Source organism: Hippopotamus amphibius, chromosome 3, assembly GCF_030028045.1.
Source record: "Hippopotamus amphibius kiboko isolate mHipAmp2 chromosome 3, mHipAmp2.hap2, whole genome shotgun sequence".
Lineage (NCBI taxonomy): Eukaryota > Metazoa > Chordata > Mammalia > Artiodactyla > Hippopotamidae > Hippopotamus > Hippopotamus amphibius.
This window is the reverse complement of record NC_080188.1, coordinates 4401805-4423375: the sequence shown is the minus strand read 5'-3', so window position 1 is coordinate 4423375 and position 21571 is coordinate 4401805. Positions and strand designations below refer to the sequence as shown.

Here is a 21571-nt window from a genome sequence, read left to right as displayed (position 1 = left end):
CATTGGGTCTTCATTGCTGCATGTGGGCTTCTCTCTAGTTGTGGCAAGGAGGGGCTACTCTTCATTGTGGTGCATGGGCTTCTCATTGTGGTGGTTTCTCTTGTCGCGGATCACGGGCTCTAGGCACATGGGCTTTAGTAGTTGTGGCATGTAGGCTCAATAGTTGTGGCTCATGGACTCTAGAGCGCAAGCTCAGTAGTTGTGGCGCTCAGGCTTAGTTGCTCCGCAGCATGTGGGATCTTCCCAGCCCAGGGATCAAACCCATGTCCCCTACATTGGCAGGCAGATTCTTAACCACTGCGCCCCCAGGTAGTCCCTAAAATATTTAATTCTGATATAAAAATAATAGGGGAAAAGGAAGGAGAATTGATGACACTAAGAAGAGAAGCAAATAGTTTATGAGACATGGTAGGCGTAGAAAAAGAAAGTAGAGTACAGGTGTGGTGAATAGATAAAAATGATGGGACAAAAGAAAAAAATCACTTATTTAGAAAAGGAAGGAAGGATAAATATTTACACTTCACTAAATATGCATAAGGCATATGAGGCACTCAGTATTTATTCAGTTGAAAAACAGTTGTTCGTTGGTAACATCAAATCTGGCCCCATGTACCCTCTGTCCAAGAAGCACAAATAAAGTCCACAGCTGCTTCTCGGGCAACTCGTAAGTGTGGCCAGGCACAACTGCCCCTGTATCCTGACAGAGCAAGTGAGATGTTGGCGCCAGATATCTTAAATCCGTTGGGTCACCTTGAGTAAACTTCAGCTCTGGTCCTTGTAACCACACCAGCAGTGGGGAAGGTTTATGTGTTTGAGTTGGAAGAAAGAGAAAGAGACAGTTGGACTAAGTTCATATGAACATTGTGTATGTTCAGGTGATAGATCTTTCATCTGTTTGCATCCTAAACCTTGTGGGTTAACCTACCTCAAGTCTTTCCCTGCTTCTCACTCTTCCTTGTGTGTTTTAAATGGCTATAATAAGCTGGGTGAGTTGAGCATCTTAATTTGCACTGTGAGCCTTCCAGTTCCACCACCTCTGTGGTAACCTGCCTGGTCATGTACTTGGAGACTCCTGTTACACCAAGGTAATTCCCCACGTGGCACTGCTGGCCAATTTTTGCCTCACATTTCTTCTTTATATTTACAACTGATGGTGATTACACTGCAGCGGGTAGAGAATATATCATTTCAGAAAGATATTTGGTCATCTAAAAAGAGCATTTAACTGTCACAGGGATACATTCCAATGATAGCCTGGCTGCAGCAGACAAACAAAAGAAGAATCCATGGTTCAGCAGGGTAAAACCAGAGCAGTTTAAAGCTGGTTCCAGTTCAAACTCTCATTTCGAAAGATGAAATTTAGTGACTTGCCAAAGGTCACTATTTCTAGTAACGAGTAAACCGGAATAGGAGCCAATGCTGTCTAAAGAGCCTCGGGGGTTATTTGAGCTACTATTGCTGTTTCTATCTGGGTCGTGGGTAATGTCCAAGCACGCATTCTAGCACATGCCATGTAATGACTAAAAATATAAACTACAGCTGTCACAATTAGTAGATTAACTTTAAAAGATGCAAAAATAAACAGAGAATGTCTGTTTATTAACAGGCTTTACAGAGGTGTCACTGAGATATTTCAAGTGCTAAAAACTGCTGTTCTTTCCTGCTGTCAGTTTAATCATGACATTACACATTTCTAATTGCCTAGAAGTCTGAACATTAGTCAGTCTTCTCAATACTCAGCAGCTAATATATATGAACTGCTTTAGATCTTTGGAGCATAAAAATGAGTAAGATTTAGTCTACAAGAATCTACAAATACTTTGGACTTCCTTCTACGTGCCCGGCACGGTTGCAGGCACTAAGAAACCGTAGCAGTGGCGGCTTAAACCAGAGAATATTCATAATCAATAGAAATAAGTCCAGAAGCTTGACTGGCAACTCAACTATGACCTCAGGGACCTGATTTTTTTTTTTTTTGTCTTTCCATTTCCTCCTATTATTTTAGAATTTTCCTTATGCTTTCTGCCTTGTGGTCCCAAAAGACCTGCATCCATTCCACGTATCATGTCTTCACAATACCATTTCCAAAGAAAGAAGGATGAGGGTGGCGAGAGATCTTCTCTTGTGAGTCACACACAAAATTTCTGTCCTGAAGCGTCTCAGCAGACTGCTGTTGAAGAGTAGAACTTGCTGTGATGCCGGGACTATGCCTCAGTTTGTGCTGCCCCAAACGGTATCCACCAGCCACATGTAGCTAGTGAGCACTTGAATTATGGCTAGTGTGACCAAGGAATATAACTTTCAGTTTTATTTAATTTTAGTTAACTTGAATTTACATTTAAACACTCACGTCTCTAGTATCTACCATACTGGACAGCACAACCTTTGGTTCTTTTTGGCTAGAACTAGATCATGACCACCAGTAGCTGCCGGGGAGGCTGGGGAAACGATTATGTAGCTTTTTCAGCCTCCAAGGGAGAAAAAGGTGGGAATGGCTCTTTGGCAGAAACGAATGGAGTCTGCCATAAAAGGTAAATAAGACAAAGCCTTGTAGAGCTGGTATTGTAATGGGGGGGCTAACAACATAAGACTATAAACAAATTAAAAAGGTAGTCATCTTCAGCTTTGAACAAGCCATGTTACCTAGACTCAGTCTAGATGATTTGTCTAGATTCTAGAGTAATGTAATAGGGAGTGATTGCAGGTGGGAGGGAGTAATGTAGGAAGGTGTGGGAAGAATCCTCTAGGAGTTCATAGTCTGGTATAAAAGGAAGAAGGCAGTCACGTAAAATAAACTGTTAATAAATAGGGTGGTATGTATATACGTCCACATATTTATTATATATGTATAAATACATATATATTTTTACACGTATACATAGTTAACACAGAGTCTAAATTAGGAGGATAAACAAAGCATCTTTGAGTGTTTCTCTGGTATCTCCTACAAGCCTTACATAACATAGCAAGATAGGATTCGCAGCAGAGAAGCCCTGGAATGTGGTCCATCTACCATCCTTAAAGCAACAGTTGACGCAATACAGCTTTACAGGACTACATGTACAGAAATATGGTTAATGAGTGATTTCTCAAACAGTTTCTACAGAATGTTCTAAAGTGGGATAATCAAAAACACAGTGAGAACTTTGAAAGGACCTATTAAGTCCTGTAACTTCAAATGGTGTGATGTTCTTGAGGCCTGAGGGGGGATCAGCAGTAGATAGACCTGTCTGACAAGAAGCTGTCAGGGCTGGGGTAGCTTAATTAAAGCAAAGATTTTGGTGAGACAGGGTAAATGATGGTAAGTTTCAGACGGTATCATCCTCAAAGATCTTCGTAAGTGGGGGAAGGACCATTTGCCGTGTCCTTAAGAACCCATGCTGGTACGGAACGATGATAACTCAGGGTTGTGTGCATTCTAAGAACTACAGGGGTGAAAGGAATACTTTCTAAAGCGCTTTTCAGTTTTCACATGCTGGGTTACTATTTTGCGCTCTGTAGTGATTCTTATTTTCAGAGACAGAATTACTGATTTCTGTGCAAGAATGCTTGAAATTATCCATATAATAAAACATTTCCTCCGTAATCTTCCTTGGATTCATGATACTACCTGAGATATCTAGGTAATTCTGTACTTTATACAACTTTCTCAACGACAGTGAAGTAAAAAGCGGGTATGTATCAAACTGATGTTAGGACTCGTGGTAAACAAACTTCAAAACAGACATGCACATTTATTTCAACTATAGGCTGAAAAGGAGTATGTGAAGATATTCACGGATTCTCAGTTCACATCACAATTTGTAGCTATGACAACAGCAACATGGCTAATAAACTTCCATATTGCTATGGGAAGAAGTTTTCATCTTTATAAAGAAAGACGACGCTGATGCTGATGATTTTGTTAGGGAATTTATTTAATGTCACCACTCAAGCTTATTTATAGATTATTTATAGATTTAAAGCTACTTAATGGTCGTGATGAGCTCCCACTTTTTCTATCCGTGTCAAGAACTGCACTGTTCAACAGGGTAGCCACTAAACCCCTTGGACTATTTAAATTTGAATTTAAATTCATTAAAATTATATAAAGTGAAAAATTATCTTCTGACCTCACATTAGCTACATTTAAAGTGGTAAATGGCTACCTGTGGCCACCGTATCGGACAGCGCAGACCTAGGACATTTTTATCACAGAATGGACACGTGGGCTCACGTCATCGGTTCTCAAAAAACGTTGATCAAATGAAGCACTATTCCATTTAATGCAGTAGGGTGTGTTAAACAGAGGCCATTTGTTTACTATTGAGAAAGTTCTAGTCATATAAAGAGATTCCTATGAATCGGTCCCTAAGATAGACTCTGTAGGGGCCTTAGACTCAGGCCAGAAAAGTCCTGCCCAGGCTCTGCATTTTAGAGGGCACCATCCTAGCTCTCCTCCCCAAGGGGCAAAAAAATCTCCAGGGCCAAGGGATGTGTTCCCCACCAGCCTGTGTCCCCTTTCTATTTCTAGACCTTGTCCAAGGAGCCCAGGACCCTGGAATTCACTGATCGAAAACTCCCAAGGCTACTTCCAGGGCCCCAGCGGGCCTCTTCCCGGAATTGTCCTCTCGAGGGAGGACCACGCAACAGGTGTATGCACTCCTAGGCCGGAGGGGCTGCCAAGGGGTGGCTGTTTGATGGTGTGCACGAAGCTTGGTTGAAGGGGCTGGGGGTCCACGAGTGTGCAGAAAGCCCCTCTTGTTCATGAATGGAACTGGCACAGGAAACAAAAGTGATGGAAGTGGGTAGACGAAGGGCTGGGGTTTGGCTCTTTCCTCCTGCCATGTATGGGGTGGCGCTCCAAGGTAACTAAGAGCTCCGTGCACACACCTGGTCCTCCAGGTTGGTATAGGGTATATTTCTCAAGATGGGAGCATATAACATATTTATTTGCAAACTCGATATATTCCTTGTAAATATTTAAACACAGGGTACGTGAGCCCCGATCTTGCAAATATTAGGGCGGGGCTGGCAGCCTCACCTAGAAGAAGAATCGATTCAGCTGGGGTTTCTTGGCTGGTTTGGTTACCATGGCTCTAACCGGTTACATCTGAGGTATCTCTGGACGCCAGAGGGGAATTTCTTTTTGCAAAGGTTGCGGGTCCAGGGAGGCGTCCCTTGCGGGGGTTATACGTGGAGCTGCTGAAGGCCGGAAAGGGCTTTGGAGGGTCCTCTTTCCGGGAGAGGAACCTGCTGCGAGCCCTGCTGGATTCGGGACAATGAGACCACCGTGTGCCCAGGGGAGGCCAGAGGTCACTGCGGGGGAGAGAGGTGGGCAGGCGCGTCCTGTGAGGGTAGCCGGTTTGGGGCGCGCTCTCTCTCTCTCCTTTCCTTTCTCCGCAGAAGTTCGGGCTGCTCGCCTCACTCACCCCAAGCCCGGGGCCGGGGCTCGCCGAGCGGCACGGGCGACCCCCGGGGGCGCACAGGGCGCCTCTGTCCGGAGGGCGGCGGCGCAGGAGGGCAGCGTGCCGCAGAGGGGCCACCGCGGCCGGAGCTCGGCCTAGAACTTTCTTCCGCCCTCTCCACGAGGGGCCGAACTCCCGCGGGCGCGCGTGGGGCCGGGGGTCGCTCCCCGCGGCGGGCGGCGCAGGCCTGGGAGCGCGCACCTCCTGCCCGGGGCCGGGGGCGCGCAGAGGACGGGGTGCGGGGGGGGGGAGGGGCAGGGGCAGGGGTGGGGAGGAGCCGCCGGGGGCCGGGGCCGGGGGCGGGGCGGGGAGGCGGCGGCCGCGGAGGCGCAGCGGGAGGAGGAGGCGGCGGAGGAGGCGGCGCTCCCGCCGGCCCCAGAGCGGCGCAGGCCCCGCGCGGCCGGGACCCCGGCGCTCCCCAGAGGCCGAGCGCGGCCGCGGTGGACAAAGGAGCATGCGGGCGCCGGCGAGGGCGCGTCCTGCGGCCACCGCCAGGCTCCGGGCGCCGCCGGGCCCGCGCCGCGCTCCCGCCCGCCCGTGCGCCGGGTCCGCCCGCTAGGCCCGCGCGCCGCCGCTCGGCCCGCAGGCCCCGGCCCGCCGCATGGAGCCGCCCGGGCGCCGGCGGGCCCGCGCTTCGCCGCCGCCGCCCCCGCTGCTGCCGCTGGCGCTGCTCGCGCTGCTGGGAGGCGGCGGCGGCGGCGGGGCCGCGGCGCTGCCCCCGGGCTGCAAGCACGACGGGCGGCCGCGAGGGCCCGGCAGGGCGGCGGGGCCCGCCGAGGGCAAGGTGGTGTGCAGCAGCCTGGAGCTGGCGCAGGTCCTGCCCCCGGACACGGTGCCCAACCGCACGGTCACCCTGTGAGTAGCCCGGGCGGGGGGGGGGGGCGGGGGAAGCCCTGGGGGGGGGTGGGGGGGACCCGGCCTGGGCGCGACGCCGCGGCGGGCTGTCCCCGGGCCGCCCGCCCGCTCCGCTGGCTTGCGGAGGAGAAGTGCTCGGGTGCCCCGGCGCGCCGCGCGCGGTGCCACGGGAGGATGCGCGGGGAGCGCAGCCCGCGGAGGGAGCGCCCCCTCGTCCGGCGCGCGGGGCCCGGGGGGCCGCGCCCGCGCCTCGGCTTCGCGCGCGCTGGCTCCGTCGGGCGCTCGGTGGCGGGATGCTGGGGCGACCCCCGGGCGCCCAGACTGCTTGCTTCGCCTCTGCTGTCTTCGCGCTGCACAGCTAAAGGGCACCTCTCAGAGCAGAGTTCTTGCCAAGGGCCAGAAAGACACCCGAGAGGAAACCGGGCCCCTCCCAGCCCCGTGTTCTTGGGGGTGAGCGCGCATCTTTAAAAGCCGAGAGCCTCGGGCTTGCAGACCGTGGGGGTGTGGAGCCTCGCGACTCCAGGGACGTGGTTCTCGGATTGAGTTTCCACCTGGAAGGAACACTGTGTGGTTTCGTGACTCCGTTTATGCTACGGTTCGCGGTCTAGGGTTGCAAGCGTGCTTCTCCCAGTTGTAGCGGAACCCTTGGCCCCAGGGACTCGATTTTATTTTCCGAACGATGCATTGGTTTGGGAACGTTTAAAAGTGTTTCTGATGGGTATTTTGTTGGACTGAAATATGAGCCCCTCGGCGGCCTGTTCCCCTGTTGTTTTGGTTGGTTTCCTAAAGAAGAACCAAGGCTGCCCCTATGAAAACATGAAGGCAAGGGGGCAGCGTGACCTGTGAAAGAACGTAAAACACGGTTTTTACTATCACCCCAAAATATGGGTTTTAATTTAACCCAGATTAACCCAGGCAAGATTTATGGGTAAGACAAGTACAGATTTCATTACTGACACCTTTGTTCTTCATGTCCACGTGTCTGAATCAGGAAAGATTTAACCCAGGAAAGTTGTGTATGTGTTTCCGTTCAGGGAGGCCCGAAAACCGTGAAAGAGTTTTTGTTTTGTTTCCTACCTTGACCAACACGTGACCATTTGGTAGCGGCACAGCTGTATTTATTTCTCAGCCAGATTCTTTGAAGTGGAAGTTTGGGGTCTGGGACCATCATTACAGTCCGGAGCCCAGTGGAGAGAACCTTTGTGTTGGCCCTCTCCCCTGTTACACGCAGGAAATTAGTCATCATACGTTTGGGATCCGGATCAGTGGCCTTTAAGCCGATTCAAGTTTAGGTCGAGTTTTTCGGATTTGTCAGCAGTTCCAGCTGGATTAAAGCAGCTACTTGTAAATTGTTGATTTTGCCGGGATGGGCGGGTGGGATTATAAAAAATCATTTTTCAGCATACTTCACTGAAGTTTCTGAGCTGATTAAAATAGAAGTCCCTTTGAAATGTCATTTTATTTTTTTTTGAAATATTTTAATCTTTTTTTTTTCTTTTTTGCACCTGAAAGCTCTTCAGACAAAACTAAAATTAATAAAATTTGTTTAGTGGATGCGAAGAAATTATAATTTAAGAATCAGATAAAGTTGATGTTCTGGGTGAAGTTGGTTCAAGGTGTATCAGACCTGGTGGAGGGTCTTCTAAGCCATTCTCTTCACTTTACTAGGAATAAGTCACAGGGTCACTGTAGGTAAGTGACTTTCCAGGTTCCCATAGTGAATGTGTGGCAAGGGGTCCGTGTCCCAGATTCCTGCCCTGCAGTTCACATGCTTTCTCATCTTCACCCTTTGTCTTCATCTTCCTTCGTCGTTCAACACAGTTTTTTTAATTGAATGATTCCTAGGTCATTGGCAGTATTTTGGGGGTTGGACTAGGTGTTAGTTTCCTAGGACTGTGGCAGATTACCACAGATTTGATGGCTTAAAACAGCAAATTTCTTCTCTCACAGTTCTGGAGGCCAGAAGTCTGAAATCAAGGGTTTCAGCAGGGCCATGCTCCCTCCAAAGGCTCTGCGGGAGAATCCTTGCTTCTTTCAGCCTCTGACATTCCTTGGCTTACGGCCGCCCAACTCCAATCTCTGCCTCGGTCTTCGCATGGCCTTCCCTGTGTGTCTCTCTCAAATACTCTCTTCTAAGACACCAGCCGTTAACTTCAGGGTCCACCCAAAGTCCAGGATGATCTCATCTAAAGATCTGTGACTTAGTTACATCTGCAAAGACCTTGTTTCCAAACAGGGTTACTTTCGGAGGTACAGGGGTGAGAACTTGAACCTGTGGTTTGGGGAGACATTTTTCAGGTCACTGCAGAATGTGGCTTAAAAACAGGGCCTTTCTTTTCCAGGAAGAATATTTCGGGAGAAAGATTCATGAATAAGTCTCAGGACAGTATGGTAGACACTCTACTATCCGGGTGCACAAGTAGGAAAAGGAACCCAGAAGAGGGCAACTGAGGCCCCTTTGGGACATAGTGGGTGGAATCGAGGGTCTGAGGACCCAGAGCCAGCTTGAGGAGGATGAGGAAGATAATTGTGAAGGAAATTGTGAAGGTGGGAGCCCCCAGCATGCTTGCGATGCCGTGCATTTGATCTTGCTGGAATGCCAAGGGCAAGCGTCTGGTGCCCTGGGTTGGTGTTGGTGGCGGGGGGTGTTGGGGTGCTGTGGGAGGCAGGTCAAGGAGGGACAGGCTCTCTGGTGGAGCTTTAGGTCCTGCAGTGTGGCCAGGCATTTTCAGCTGAGCTGTGATGCCTGTGTTGCATGCAAAGTTGATCGGGGTTGAAAGGATGGCAAGGGTTGGATATGTTTTCTTTCTTCTTTCTTTAATGATGAAAAATTAGGCTGTTTCTACTCAGTGGATGAACTGGACTTCAACATATGGATAGCTTAAAGCACACATCCTTCAGTTATCTTAGTGAACAACACTTATTTTCGTAGCCATGTTTCTGGAGAGGTCTGGCAGAAATCCTCAGCTTGACCTGTCACTTGTATCTCACGTCGCCTTTTGTATTAAAGGATTAAGTTCCATTTATTATTCGTATACACACGTTGAATAACAGTTTAACTGCATTTAATGTTTTTGTTGGAAATCTATTTACTCTATTCCAGTGTTTTATATGAGGTGCTCTATATTAAGTTTTAAAAATCGAGGACGTCAGTGGTAGAAAGTTGTACACGTTTAGTCCTGCTTTTCCAAATGTTAGTATTTTCTTCATGATGCTACATGGCAATTCTAGAGAAAGAGTGTCTTTTTTTTTTTTAAATATGATGTTTTTAAGTAACTTTGGGAGAGAGCCTAGATTTTTCTGACTGTTTAACAAACTAAAATAATGCATGAGTTTTGCTTTTCACTTTATAAAATGTTATGTTTGCTGTCAGAGAACTGATGATTGGATGTCACCAGTATATGCAGCTCAGTGCCAGGTACACAAAAAGAAGTGCTTGTATTGTTTGGAAACTTAAACCTGGTTGGAGAGAAGATTTGTACCAAAGCAAAGCAGACATCTCAGGAACAATCACAGAATGTCTGTAATTAAGTAATAAATCCTGTACTGCTGATTGTTTAAATGCTTTAGGAAGCCTGAAAAGAGGAGAGCAGTGGGGCTCTGGAGGCATTGGAAGATTTTTTTAAACTTTCCTGGGGAAGTTAGGACTTGAGTATGGCCCAAGGGGAGGGAAAGGTTGGGTTTTTTTCGGGGGGAGGGCATATCGCAGTCACAGTGAGGGGTGGTGATGGACTGGTCCTGCTGAAATGCAAAGAGGGTTTTTGGAACCATTGGTCTATTTCGGAACCATGGTATTTCAAGCACGGGTCTGATCGAGGTCAGTTAGGGGAGAGCGTGCAGATGGGAGGAGGAGGAGGTGGCCCAGGCTGAAGCCCCTTGGAGCAGTGGAGGAGCCTGAGAAGGAGGGAGCCGCTGGTGAGGTGGGGGGAGCACCTGGGGAGTATCTGGTCTTAGAAGCCAAGAGATGTTCAGGTTTGAAGACTGGAATTGGGGGAGCCCCAGTGGAGAGATAGTGAGAGATCAGAAACAGTGCGACCAAGCTGGCTTTGACAGCCTGGCGCTTTGGTGCCCTCCGCGGATCAGAGGCTGCGGAAGGCAGGTTGGCGCGGGTTGAAGAGAGAACAGGGTGAGGATGGTGGTGAGAGCACGTCGATGAGGAGGAAGTTTGGTGTGAAGGAAGGAGAATGTTAGCGCCTGAGTGTGGTTGGGAATGGTGGGGGAGGAGGAGAAATGGATGATGGAAGGTGGGATGGGATGGGCGCTGGAGCCCAGGTGGGAAGTTTGGCTTTTGGTGGAGCAGGGACATGCCATCCCCACGTGGTGCTAGGAGGGAGCGTGGGCAGAAAGGCAGGCAGGAAGCTGCAGGGAGGGCAGGCGCGATGAAGAGAGCTTTCCTGCCCCCTTGCTTTTGTTTTCTCAGATAGAAAAGAGGCAGAGTGAGGGAGCAGGGGTGAGGAGATGGTGTGAAGAGGAAGGTGAAAGAGGAGCGAAGGGTCCTTTTGGAAGGTGGAGAGTGACCGTCTGGGGATTGCAGAAATGTCACCAGGGTGGAGTTGTGTCCATTTTTGCCTTGTGATCAAACTCAAAGGGAGATGGTCGGTGTGGTTATTTCTCTCCAGATGCATTCAATTTCGAGATGAGAACAGTTGAGATGAGCCAGGCTGCTGCTTTGCCAGGTGAGGGCAACAGAGGGAGAGAAGCAGCAGGGTGATTTTAATGAAACATCCCCCAAAACTGCCATGGCCTGAATTTTTGCGGGTCAAGGGTCAAGTTTTTATCTTTGAATGCAAGGTCTTCTATACCTCTGTAGCTGTATTTCCCAGTACTCAGCACAACTTTTCTTCCCCGTGCACATTGATTGAGACTCTGTTAATACTGTCGGCACAGTGCTGAGTGCTGGGGATTCAGGCATAAAATAAGACATGATTCTTTCATCCAAGGATCTGTCTCAGACACAAATTCTCTGCTTAACCAAAGTGTGCATCTCATGGTCCCCTGAGCAGATTTGTATTCTGCTTCCTGTGTGCCTTGGCTAAGTCTGCCACTGTCTCCTGGTAAATTCTGGGTCCTTCTCAATCCAGCTCGACTGCTGTGAACTCTTCTTTCCCTCTTCCAGTGCTCTGATCCTTCCTTTCTCTGAACTTGGGTAGCGCTTCTTATCTGTGCTCTTGTGTCCCTGTATAGGATACCTGATGCTCTTAATGCACATCCCCTCAAAGGAAGGGCTCTGGGACCTCAGTGGGTGGGAATGTAATCGTCTTTATTGATAAAAGTAATGCCAACAAAGATAGGACTGTACGGCCGGAGGTCAGGTGGAGGGATGTGAATTCAAATTTTTACCCTGTTATGGCAGATGAGAACCTTTATTTGGTTTAGGTCAGCATTTCATGGCTGTTGGATCCCCAATTCAAGAACAGTTACAGTAAACCTCTGGACAGTTACATTTGACCCACATGATTTTGTGTGTGTGGTCAGCACACACGTAAGACAGCGTGCTGGCAGGTTGCTTAGAAATATTGCAGAATTTGGGGCAGCCTTAGGCATTTGGTCCATGAATGCAAGTGATGAGAAGGTTTTGCATGACCCAGGCCCCGAATCCTGTCGCTTTGGCCTGCCTGGAGCCCTCCAGCATTGGGGGTACATGAGAGAAGTTGGGTTTGGCAATAAATCAAAAATAAAGTACCAGAAACAAACGGACGCAGGAACTTTTGGAGGTCCTTGTCCCAACCTGGTTACAACTTCTTCTCCCAGAAGCCTGTAAAGATGGTTTTAAAAAATAGGAAAAACAAACAAACAAAATCTGAAGTAAAAACTTTTGAAAGTCAGAAAATGACACAGGTGAAGTTTCTTATAGTAGTATGCAGTGAGGTTTTTTTTTCTTCTTCTTCTTCCCAGTTAGCTGCTTCTCTGAAAGCAGTTGTTTTCTGTATTGGCTGTATTCCTATGGAGGACTCTTAAGTCCAGAGAACATACTAATTTATTGTCGTGTCAACATTTTTCTCATAAACAGACAAAAATTAGGATACAGAATTCTTTAAATTTTAGTCACTTATTAAGTCAGTTTTTGCAAAAATTAGGAAGCTGTAGATGTAGACTTGCTCAATGAGTTTTTAATTGTTGCCTACATTTATTTTAATATTTTAATGCTTTATGCATGATTTAGCTTGCATTTACGTTCAAGTGCAGACAGTTTTAGTCTGAAGAGGGAGTTTTAAAGTAAGCAGTCTCTCCCAAGCTTCCTCCCCACCCCACCTTCTTCCCTAACACTAAACTTTTAAGAAATTTTGCACGTGTAGTGAGGGAATCTCCTACGTGTTGGATGGGGCGGAACAGAGGTGTAGCAGGTGCCTCACGGAAGGGACACGTCTGTCCTGGCCACTTTTAGTGCCGTGCTGAGCACATTGCAGATGCTGGGCTTTTCACTCGGGAAGCATTTCTTGCCCTCAGATCCCTCCAGTTCAGGGCCTGAAGGGAGCAAATGGGAGGGACTGGTGTAAGAATTATCCAGGTCTAAGCCCCCTCCGTATGCCCGCCTCACTTCCCCCCGACACCCTGGTCTTCTTTTTCCTCTTTGTCTGCAGGCCCAGGATTAACTTTGCTTTCCCGCATATAGCAGGGCCCTTCCAAAGATCAGACTTGACTTTTGAGAGTCACTCTTCTCTAGTGGGTCTTCATAACTCCTTCCTGGTTTTCAAAACCGCTTGCTTTTGTGTTCATTCCACAGATATGCACGGCCTACTCTGCTCATTGTCGGCTTACTTTAGGTGGGCTTGTGTGACCTTTTTTTGGCCATTAGACCAGCTTTATCCTAATCTTGTGTGTTTGTATCCCTTCCTGGAACTCACTCCACCTCTTGCCTTCCAGATATACATCTGTCCCACCTCTCCCGGATCTGCTTTTTTTGATGTGATTTAACCTGCATCTTCTTCCAGTGCTGCACTGTGCTAAGAGAGCTGAGATAGAGAGGGTAACTGGTGGACTTTTGGAAACTGTTATAGGTGTTGGGGTTTCTAAAGGGAAATCTGCAAGACTGGCTTGGGACCAGCATGGCTAAAGGGACTGATAGACCCTTTTGGTCAGTGAGCATCTTTGCTTTTCCCGTCATGTCTGTCTGCCAGGCACAGAGCCTTTCCCCAGCCTGGTATGTTTCACATCTCCTGCAGCGTATGATCATGTCCATTATTTACAGCAGTTCTTTCTGAGCGTTTTCGTGTCTTGACGTACACACACAGTGATTGTGTTTGTGTGGCGGATGTTCCAGGCCAGAATCCCACTGCCCCAGGCCCTGCATCCCAGCCTGGGGGCGGGTGGCGGGATTCATCTCCGCCTTCCTGAAACCTGGCTGCTCAGTTTGCTTTTGAGATTTTCCACCTTGTGTTGAATCACCTGGGAGCATTCAGAGTTGAGATGCGGGCGCCACAGATCTCGTGTTCTGATTTGACTGTTCCAGGAAGGAACCTGGAAGTTGGTACTTTTCAGAGCTCTGCAGGTGATTCTGTTGTCACCTGGGCTGAGAACCTGTTTTCCAGCAGCCCAGTGACCTGAAGGGTTAACCATCTTTGCTGGGTGTCATCTGCTGCATCAAAAGAAGGTAGAAGAAAGAGCAGAGGAACAGATTGAGGACAGCTGCCTCAGAAAGGGGGTGGGGAGGAGGGACTGTTTGAGTGGAGCAAGGATGGATGAAGATCAGGAGGACGTTTTTAGGACGGAGAGCGAGAGCTTCAGGGTGGGGCCTGATTCATAAGAGAGAAGAAAATGCCTGTAAAGTGGGGAGTGATGTGCTGAAGTTTGATTTAATATCACGTCATGGGGTTAAGGATAATAAGGTTTTGGCGATGCATCGTGGCGCTAAAGGAACGAACTGAGACAGTCTGAGGGCAGCGAGCATTTGTCCCGACCAGCGCTTGGGGGCCTGACACTCAGATGGAGCAGGCAGCGGAACACATATGGCCCTGCCTCGGTCTACCTGAAGTCCTTTATTTCATGTTAAATGTAAAATAGGTATTTATTTCCAGTAATAATGCATTATTTATATAAGATAATAAAATAGTATAGAGAAATTATGAGAGGCCCAATTCCCCAAGTATCTACCTGCTCTGGGAATTTTTTTTTTTTTAATCTTTACCAGTCTAAGTTAAAAAAAAGAGCTTATTTTAATTTACATTCTGATTAGAAGGGAAGGTTAATATAGGTTGACATGTCTGTGAAAGGGTCATTTGTATTTGGCCACCTCTGTACATTTTTAGTTTGCAGTCGTTCCTCCACCCTGTAGTTGACACTTTTTTTTTTTTTGAGCGAGCAGTCATCATCTGATCATATTTTTCTTTCATTATTTTCTTACTGTCTTGGCTGGGACTGAGGAGGCAGGACTGTAGGCATCTTTGTCATATTCCTGACTTGATAACTGACAGGCATGTTGGGCAGACGAGGATGAGAGATTTCCTGTAGCAGGGCACGTAACTTTGTTGCTAGGCTAAATCAGCTCATATACCAGGCAGGCATTTGCTATGGCTTTTAGCTCTGTATCAATTCGCATGACTGACATTCTGGGTTCTTAGTTGAAATAAAATAAAAATATCTTTTGCCCTTTTTTTTTCTTCCCATGTTTTGCCTTGTTAAGTTTGAATTACATAATGTTTGAACTGTGGGTATCTGAAATCCTGTTCCTGAGTAATCAGGATGAGGGAGGGAAAGACAAATCTAGACTCTAGTCCTGTGCAGAGAAGGCTGTCGTCCATCACGCTCACTGCCTGCTTCTTAGAATATTTTATTAAATTCCTTCGATGACAGTGGCATGAACGTGAAGAAAGTCTTTTGGCGGGATTGCTAGCTCTGCATGTAAAAGTGGTGCTTCTACCTGGTCAAGAATTGTTCAGTAGTTCCCCCTTATCCCCAGTTTCAGTTACTCGTGGTTAACCATGGTTCGAAAATATTAAGTGGAAAATTCCAGAAATAAACAATTCGTAAGTTTTAAATTGTTCACCATTCCGAGCAGCGTGATGAAACCTTGCTCTGTCCCGCCTGGGACGTGAATCATCCCTTTGTCCAGCGCACCTGCCTGTTAGTCGCTTGGTAGCCATCTGGGTCATCCATCAGATGGACCGTCCTGGTGTCTCAGTACTTGTGTTCAGGGCATCCCTGTTTCGCTTCATAATGACTCCCAAGCATAGGCGTGGTGATGCTGGGATGCTGGCGGTTAGGGTGTGCCACAGAGAAACTGTCAGATGCTTTCTTTAAGTTAAAAGGTGAAAGTTCTGTACTGAATCAGGAAGGAAAAAAAAATCATATACTGAGATTGCTAAGGTCTACTGTAAGAACAAACTTTTTATCCATGAAATAAGGAAAAAATTCACGCTAGTTTTGCTGTTCTACCTCAAACTGCAAAAGTTATGGCCACAGTGCGTGATAAGTGCTTAGTTAAGATGGGGAAGACCTTCCATTTGTACCATGAGAGATTCTGAGAGAGAGACTATCTCTGTAGAACTTTTATTACAGTATGTTTTTATAATTGTTCTAGTTTATTGATGACCTCTTACTGTGCCTAATTTATAACTTAAACTTTATCAGGGGTATGTATGTATAGGAAAAAAAACATAGTACAGTATACAAAGGCGTCCGTACTATCTGAAGTTTCAGCCATCCGCTGGGGGTCTTGGAATGTATCTATCCCCTGTGGATAAGGAGGGACTACCATACTTGCAGGCCAAGATGTTTCCCCAGAAGAGGAATAAGCATGTCCCCAACCCAAGCTGGGGAGAAATAAAGGATCCCCCCCATCCTTCTCCCCTGCGTCCCTCCAGCAGAGGAAATAATTCTCAGTATGTGATTGTAAGTTCAATTCACTCCCTATATGAAGACATTTCTGAATCAGAATGAATAGTTCCATATATGTGACCTAGTCTCCCCTCGAATGTCAGTTCCATCGAGCTGAAGGACTGTATTGCTCCTTCCTGCAACTGTAGCACCTAGAATAGAGGTAGGCTTTTAATGGGCATTTCTGTGATAGCCTCATATCATGAGCCAGGTAGAAAGCAGATTGTAAATTGTGTTGGGGATGACACGTCGGCCTAAACCCTCCTGAGATTTAATTGAAGGAAACTTAAAGCCTGCTTTGGAGATGTCACTGTAATACAGATTCTGTAATGCAGTTGTTAAACTTTTCTTTCTTTAAGACTGCTTAAATCTAAGTCTAATTAAATTGATTCATTTCCCATCAAGATAAGACTTAAAAGCATTCTTTGCTTTATTGTGCAATTTTTCCCAGCGCTTTTCTTATGAAAAGGCAAAGAGAAATTGACTAGGGGTGTATTCGTCTCTAGTACTGTGTTTAAGACAGATGGGCTTTCTATTAGATGATTTTTTTTTTTAAACTTCCTTTTGTTTGTTTTAAACAAGACCAAATGTAAACTCTCCCTTTCTGGCAAAGATTTGATTAGAATTCTCAAGTCTTGGATACCTTGGAACTTGCAGTCCACCTTGGCAATCAGTGCTAGGCTGGTGACTCTGTTCCTTGTGACCGCATCCTACCTTCCTTACCAGATTGTGAACTTTTTTTTTTACAAAAATTGAAGTATGGCTGATTTAATTTCAGGTGTACAGCATGGTGATTCCACATTTTAGAACTTTAAGTGGAGTATAATCCATAACCAAACTGTGGTTATATTTCCCTGTGCTATGCAGGCTACATCCTGGTTGCTTATTTTATACAGAGTCGTTTGTATTCCTTAATCCCATTCCGCCTGTATTGCCCCTCTCTCCGTCCCTTTGATAACCGCTCGTTTGTTCTCTGTATCTGGAAGTCTGTGTTTTTGTTTTGTTATATCCATCCCTTTGTTTTATTTTTTAGATTCCACATATAAGTGATAACAAAGTATTTGTATTTCTCTGACTTACTCCTCTTAGCATAATACTCTCTAGGTCCATCCACATTGTTGCAAAGGGCAGAATTTCATTCTTCCTTGTGGTTTAGTAGTGTTCCATTGTATATATGCACCACATTTTCTTTATCCATTCACCTGTCAGTGGACGCTTAGGTTGCATCCATATCTTGGCAGTTATAAATAATGCTGCTATGAACACTAGGGATCAAACTAGTTTTCTCGTTTTCTTCAGATGTATACCCAGCAATGGAATCGCTGGATCATACGGTAGTTCTTTCATTTTTTGAGGTACCTCCATACTGTTTTCCATAGTGAAAGAGCTTGCAGATTGCGAATTCTTGACGGGGATGTTTGTATCTGTATCCTCAGTGTCTGTCACATAAACACTCAGTAGGTTTCTGTATGAAAAAGTCCCATTTTCCCCACTATTTTTTTTTTTTTATTCAAGTAGGAGTAGGAGAAGAATCTTGCATTATTTTTAACACAGGACGATGCATCTGTCATGGACAAACTTGAGAGTCTTCAAAGCAGAATACCCAGCCTACAAGGTCAAGGCTTAAACTCCCACTCTGCATTTGACAGTGAAAAGTGCCCCTCTTTTATCCAGATTACTTTGCTTTTTTCTCCTCTTTTCTTGATTTTCTTCCCTCCTGCTTCTTGAGAAACTGTCACTTATCTTTTCTGTGTTTTAAGCTTCTCCCCTAATTTTGTGATGTTTCTCCTTGGCCTACAGAGCCTCTGTTTAAAAAAAAACAAAACGAGAAACTCCCCTCCCCCAAACCACCCTTGTAGCAGCACCATGCTGGAGTGGTTACTTCTTCCCTCCCAGTTAAGCTTCTTGAAAAGTAGTGAGACTCCATCCCTGCGGTACCTTACCTTTTATTTCAGTGCAGTCCGTTGTTGTCTCGTGTCTGCGCCGTGCCTTGCCTAGAATCTGCCTGGATTCAGAGAGCTTTCATCCCTCCACTGCACGTGTAGTCTTCCTCCGTCACCACATCTGTTACCATCATCACTTAATTATTGAATTTCAGGAATTTGACATGTTTGGCCTCAGAAGCTCCTGTGAGGAAATGGCCAGCTTGGTTGCAGGGTTTCCTGCAAAGATAGACCACAAAGAGCTGTACCTCCTTAGCGGATGGTGTGCTTTTGAAGGCAGAGCCATAGGGAGTGGGTGTCCTACACTCTGAACCATGATAGAGATTGCCTGCTGGCGATTATTGCCTACTGGGAGAACCCTAGTTAACTGTCTGCTGTGACTTGAGTGTTCAGGGTTCCTTGCTCAGGGGATAAAAAACAAAACTGTCTTTGAGTTCTTCTTTCAGGGGTAACGTTGAAAACCTTGTCCATCCGTTTGGCTACCACAGACTGGGGCCGTGATGTAAGAACGTTGTCAGACGTTCCCTTTTTAAGTTTTGTTAGTGTTTCCATCATTTTTCATTGTCGTGTTTATGGAACTTTAAAAAGGCAGATGTCCTGTTGTCACCACGTGGAGCAGAGATGGGGCGGGTCATGGGGACCCCCTGCACTAAGTCTTAGTACCTGCAGAGTGCGAGTAGATGGTGACAGCTTGTAAATGAAAGGAAAGTGTGTATTTTTCTGTCGGGAGGTTGATAGTAAAGTCAACGTGAAGATCCTTCTCATTGTTCTTTCAAGAGAATGGGATTTCAGGAAACTTCTTAGCTTTCTGTTGAAATTAATTTGGTAGACCTGCTGTTTCTACTTCTCATGTAACCTTAAAGCATCCGTAAACGAGTCAGCTCATGTAGGTGGTTAAAAACTTTCTGATGCTGGTTCGGTGTTCTCCCAGTGCCGGTTTGGGAATTATAATAAACTACCGTCCGCAGCGCAGACTAAGGTGTCTGTAAAGTGCCTTGGCCTCCAGAACTTTATATAGTTGACCATTGAATAACATGGATTTGCACCGTGTGGTTACATGTAGGAGTGGAGGTTTTTCAGTAGTTTAATACTGTGTTCCTACATGGTCTGCGGTGGGTTGAATCTGTAGATATGGAGAAACTGTGTATACTGAGAGCTGACTGTAAGTTATTATTCGGATGTTCGACTGAGTGGAGGGTTGGTGGCCTAACCCCGTGGTTTTCAAGGATGCACGGTGTGTAAGTGCCCTTCGCTGGTTTACAGGCTCTGATGGCTGCCGACACAGCGGTGTTTATCACGTGCGGGGCGCTGTGCCAGATGCGCCACAGACACGTCCCAGTCGTTACAACATCGCCCCCATTTTTCAGGGGTGCTAGCTGAGCCTGGACAGGCAAATTGATCCACTCAGGGTACACACTTTTTAGGCTTGTGGCCTTCAGGCCTGTGATTCTCACTGTTGTTCTGTTCATAAAAGCCACAGACAGCCTCAATGCTCATGTTGCTAGTCGGGGTTGAGGGTAAGCCTTTGTAGGACAAAAGGTGCAGGGGAACTTGTTTACTTTGAACCATTTCTTTAGAGCTGGCTGATGGGAAAACAAAGTAACTAGTACTTTGTCCTCATAACTGAAGGAAAGAAATTTAACATCTCTTTTTGCTATCATCTGGTGGTTGTGGAAATGATCAGAGCCTCCTACTTAGGACTGTAACGTAGTATTATTGATGATTAAATAGTCCTCTTACCTGCATGCTTGAGATTGAAATTTTTATCCTGATGTAATAATAAGTGACCTACCTCAAACATAGGTGCCCTCTTAAGATGAAAGGAGTAATGACATCACAGGGGTAGTCGCAGTTTTGGTAGGTCTCCTTGGGAAGTGAAAAGACTTCCCGACACTCTCTTGTTAGAGAGCACGCACTGCTGCCTGTCGGAGTTGTGCGTGGGTAGCAGGGAACTGGCACGCCTACCCCGTGTTTCATGAAGGTGACCAGCAAGCAGGATACGGAGGAGGCAGCCACGAGGCTGAATGGATACAGGGGCTGAGGTTAGCTTTGCTGCCAGGTAGAATGGTGACCCTTAGCACATCATAATTTTACTGGCTCTCACTTTCTCAAAGAGCAAAATGAGGTTTTGAGCTAGATTATCTTTAAGGCTCTTTAACTGTGGAAATTCAGGATTACTGTGATATTTTTAAAAATCCACAGAGGTCACATGCACATTTAATGAAGCTCAAATTGTGGTGTTATAATAGTAATCACATGCAGGGATGTTTTCTTGACGGGTGTCGGGGCCGTGAAGCCCTCAGCGTCTGGCCCCATGCCTTTTCTCACCGCCTTTAGACGACCTGCACGTCACTTACTGGCTGAGACCCACCCTCGTTCCTTGGGGCTGATGCCACCATTGGGACCTTGTGCTTTAATCCTGTTAACTGTTTCTGTTGTTGCTGTTGTAGTTTGTCCCTGAGTTCGATCTGAACCCTTGATGAGCACTAGCACTGAACGCTGGTCGTCTCTTTGCAGATCCCCATTCTTTCCTCTGTTTCAGAAATATAAATTGTTAAACCTCAGTTCAGTGAGTACGCCAGCCTGCTCATCTGTTCCTGAGTATCAAAGGAATGTGTGAGGTGTCCATAAAGTTCAGAAACGTCCTCTTTTCATGAAGCAAAGCAAAGGTGCCTTTTGTTGACTTTATGCCCACAAACACCTGTGTTTTCTCCTCTATTTCCGGACCGCACCCTACAGATTCTATACCACCTGATTAATTCTCGTGTCTGCACCGCCCCCCCCACCGCGTGCCCCCCCCCGACCCCACCCTTTACTGCTTTGCCCGAATTACCACATTTATGACGCATCCTTTGACGCCAGCGTTCCAGCTGGTTCTGTGTCACAGCACTTCCCTGTTGACTCTCTACGCCTCACTCACTCCCAGCGGGCAGGTCAGTTCCTGGTCCCCATCCCTCCCCCAGGTATCAAAAGTACATTGAGGTCATAATCGCCTCTGATAGAGTTTCTGCCATGGAACCGATGTGGCAAGTAGATTTCTTGAATGACAGCACTTAGGAATTGGGAGCAGCCATGAGGAGTGTCGCCTGAGCGTAGCAGGGAAGTGCCGGGACTGAGCCCTGATCCGGCACGGGACGGGGAGGTGGTGGCTCACGTGCCCTTGTTTGCCAACGGCCCTGGAAGCCCACAGCTCCGTTCATGACTGGATGAATTGTTTGGGTTCATAATCTCAGGGTCATGTGGCATTGTGTACATATCAGGGTGCTTCCCTGTTTGATAGAGTTTCAACAGCTCCCTTAAAAGAGTGGCTTTAAATTTGCGAAGGTCTCAGGAGTTTTCTTACCCACAGAATTGCTTAGATTCTACGCTTAGTAGTAAGCGCTTTCCTTGTCAGAAATAATTATTTCACTTCCTGGTCATAGTTTCCAAAATGTGCTCTCTAACGATCGTCTCATGAGAGACTGGCACCCAGCATTTGGACCAGCTGCCGAAGAAGTTTTGGAAGATTGTATT

General features: G+C 46.8%; 1 protein-coding gene across 4 annotated transcripts in view; it reads left to right on the top strand.

The window, feature by feature from the left end:
- Positions 1 to 6048: 6048 nt before the first annotated feature.
- ADGRA3 (adhesion G protein-coupled receptor A3) overlaps positions 6049 to 21571 on the top strand; it is a 107039-nt gene continuing 91516 nt past the window's right edge. For 3 of the 4 annotated variants that reach the window (XM_057726679.1, XM_057726678.1, XM_057726677.1), the window contains exon 1: positions 6049 to 6302. In XM_057726679.1, the coding sequence (XP_057582662.1) occupies positions 6049 to 6302 (254 nt within the window). The remainder of the gene's footprint in view (positions 6303 to 21571) is intronic. The other variant, XM_057726682.1, reaches the window with a different exon arrangement.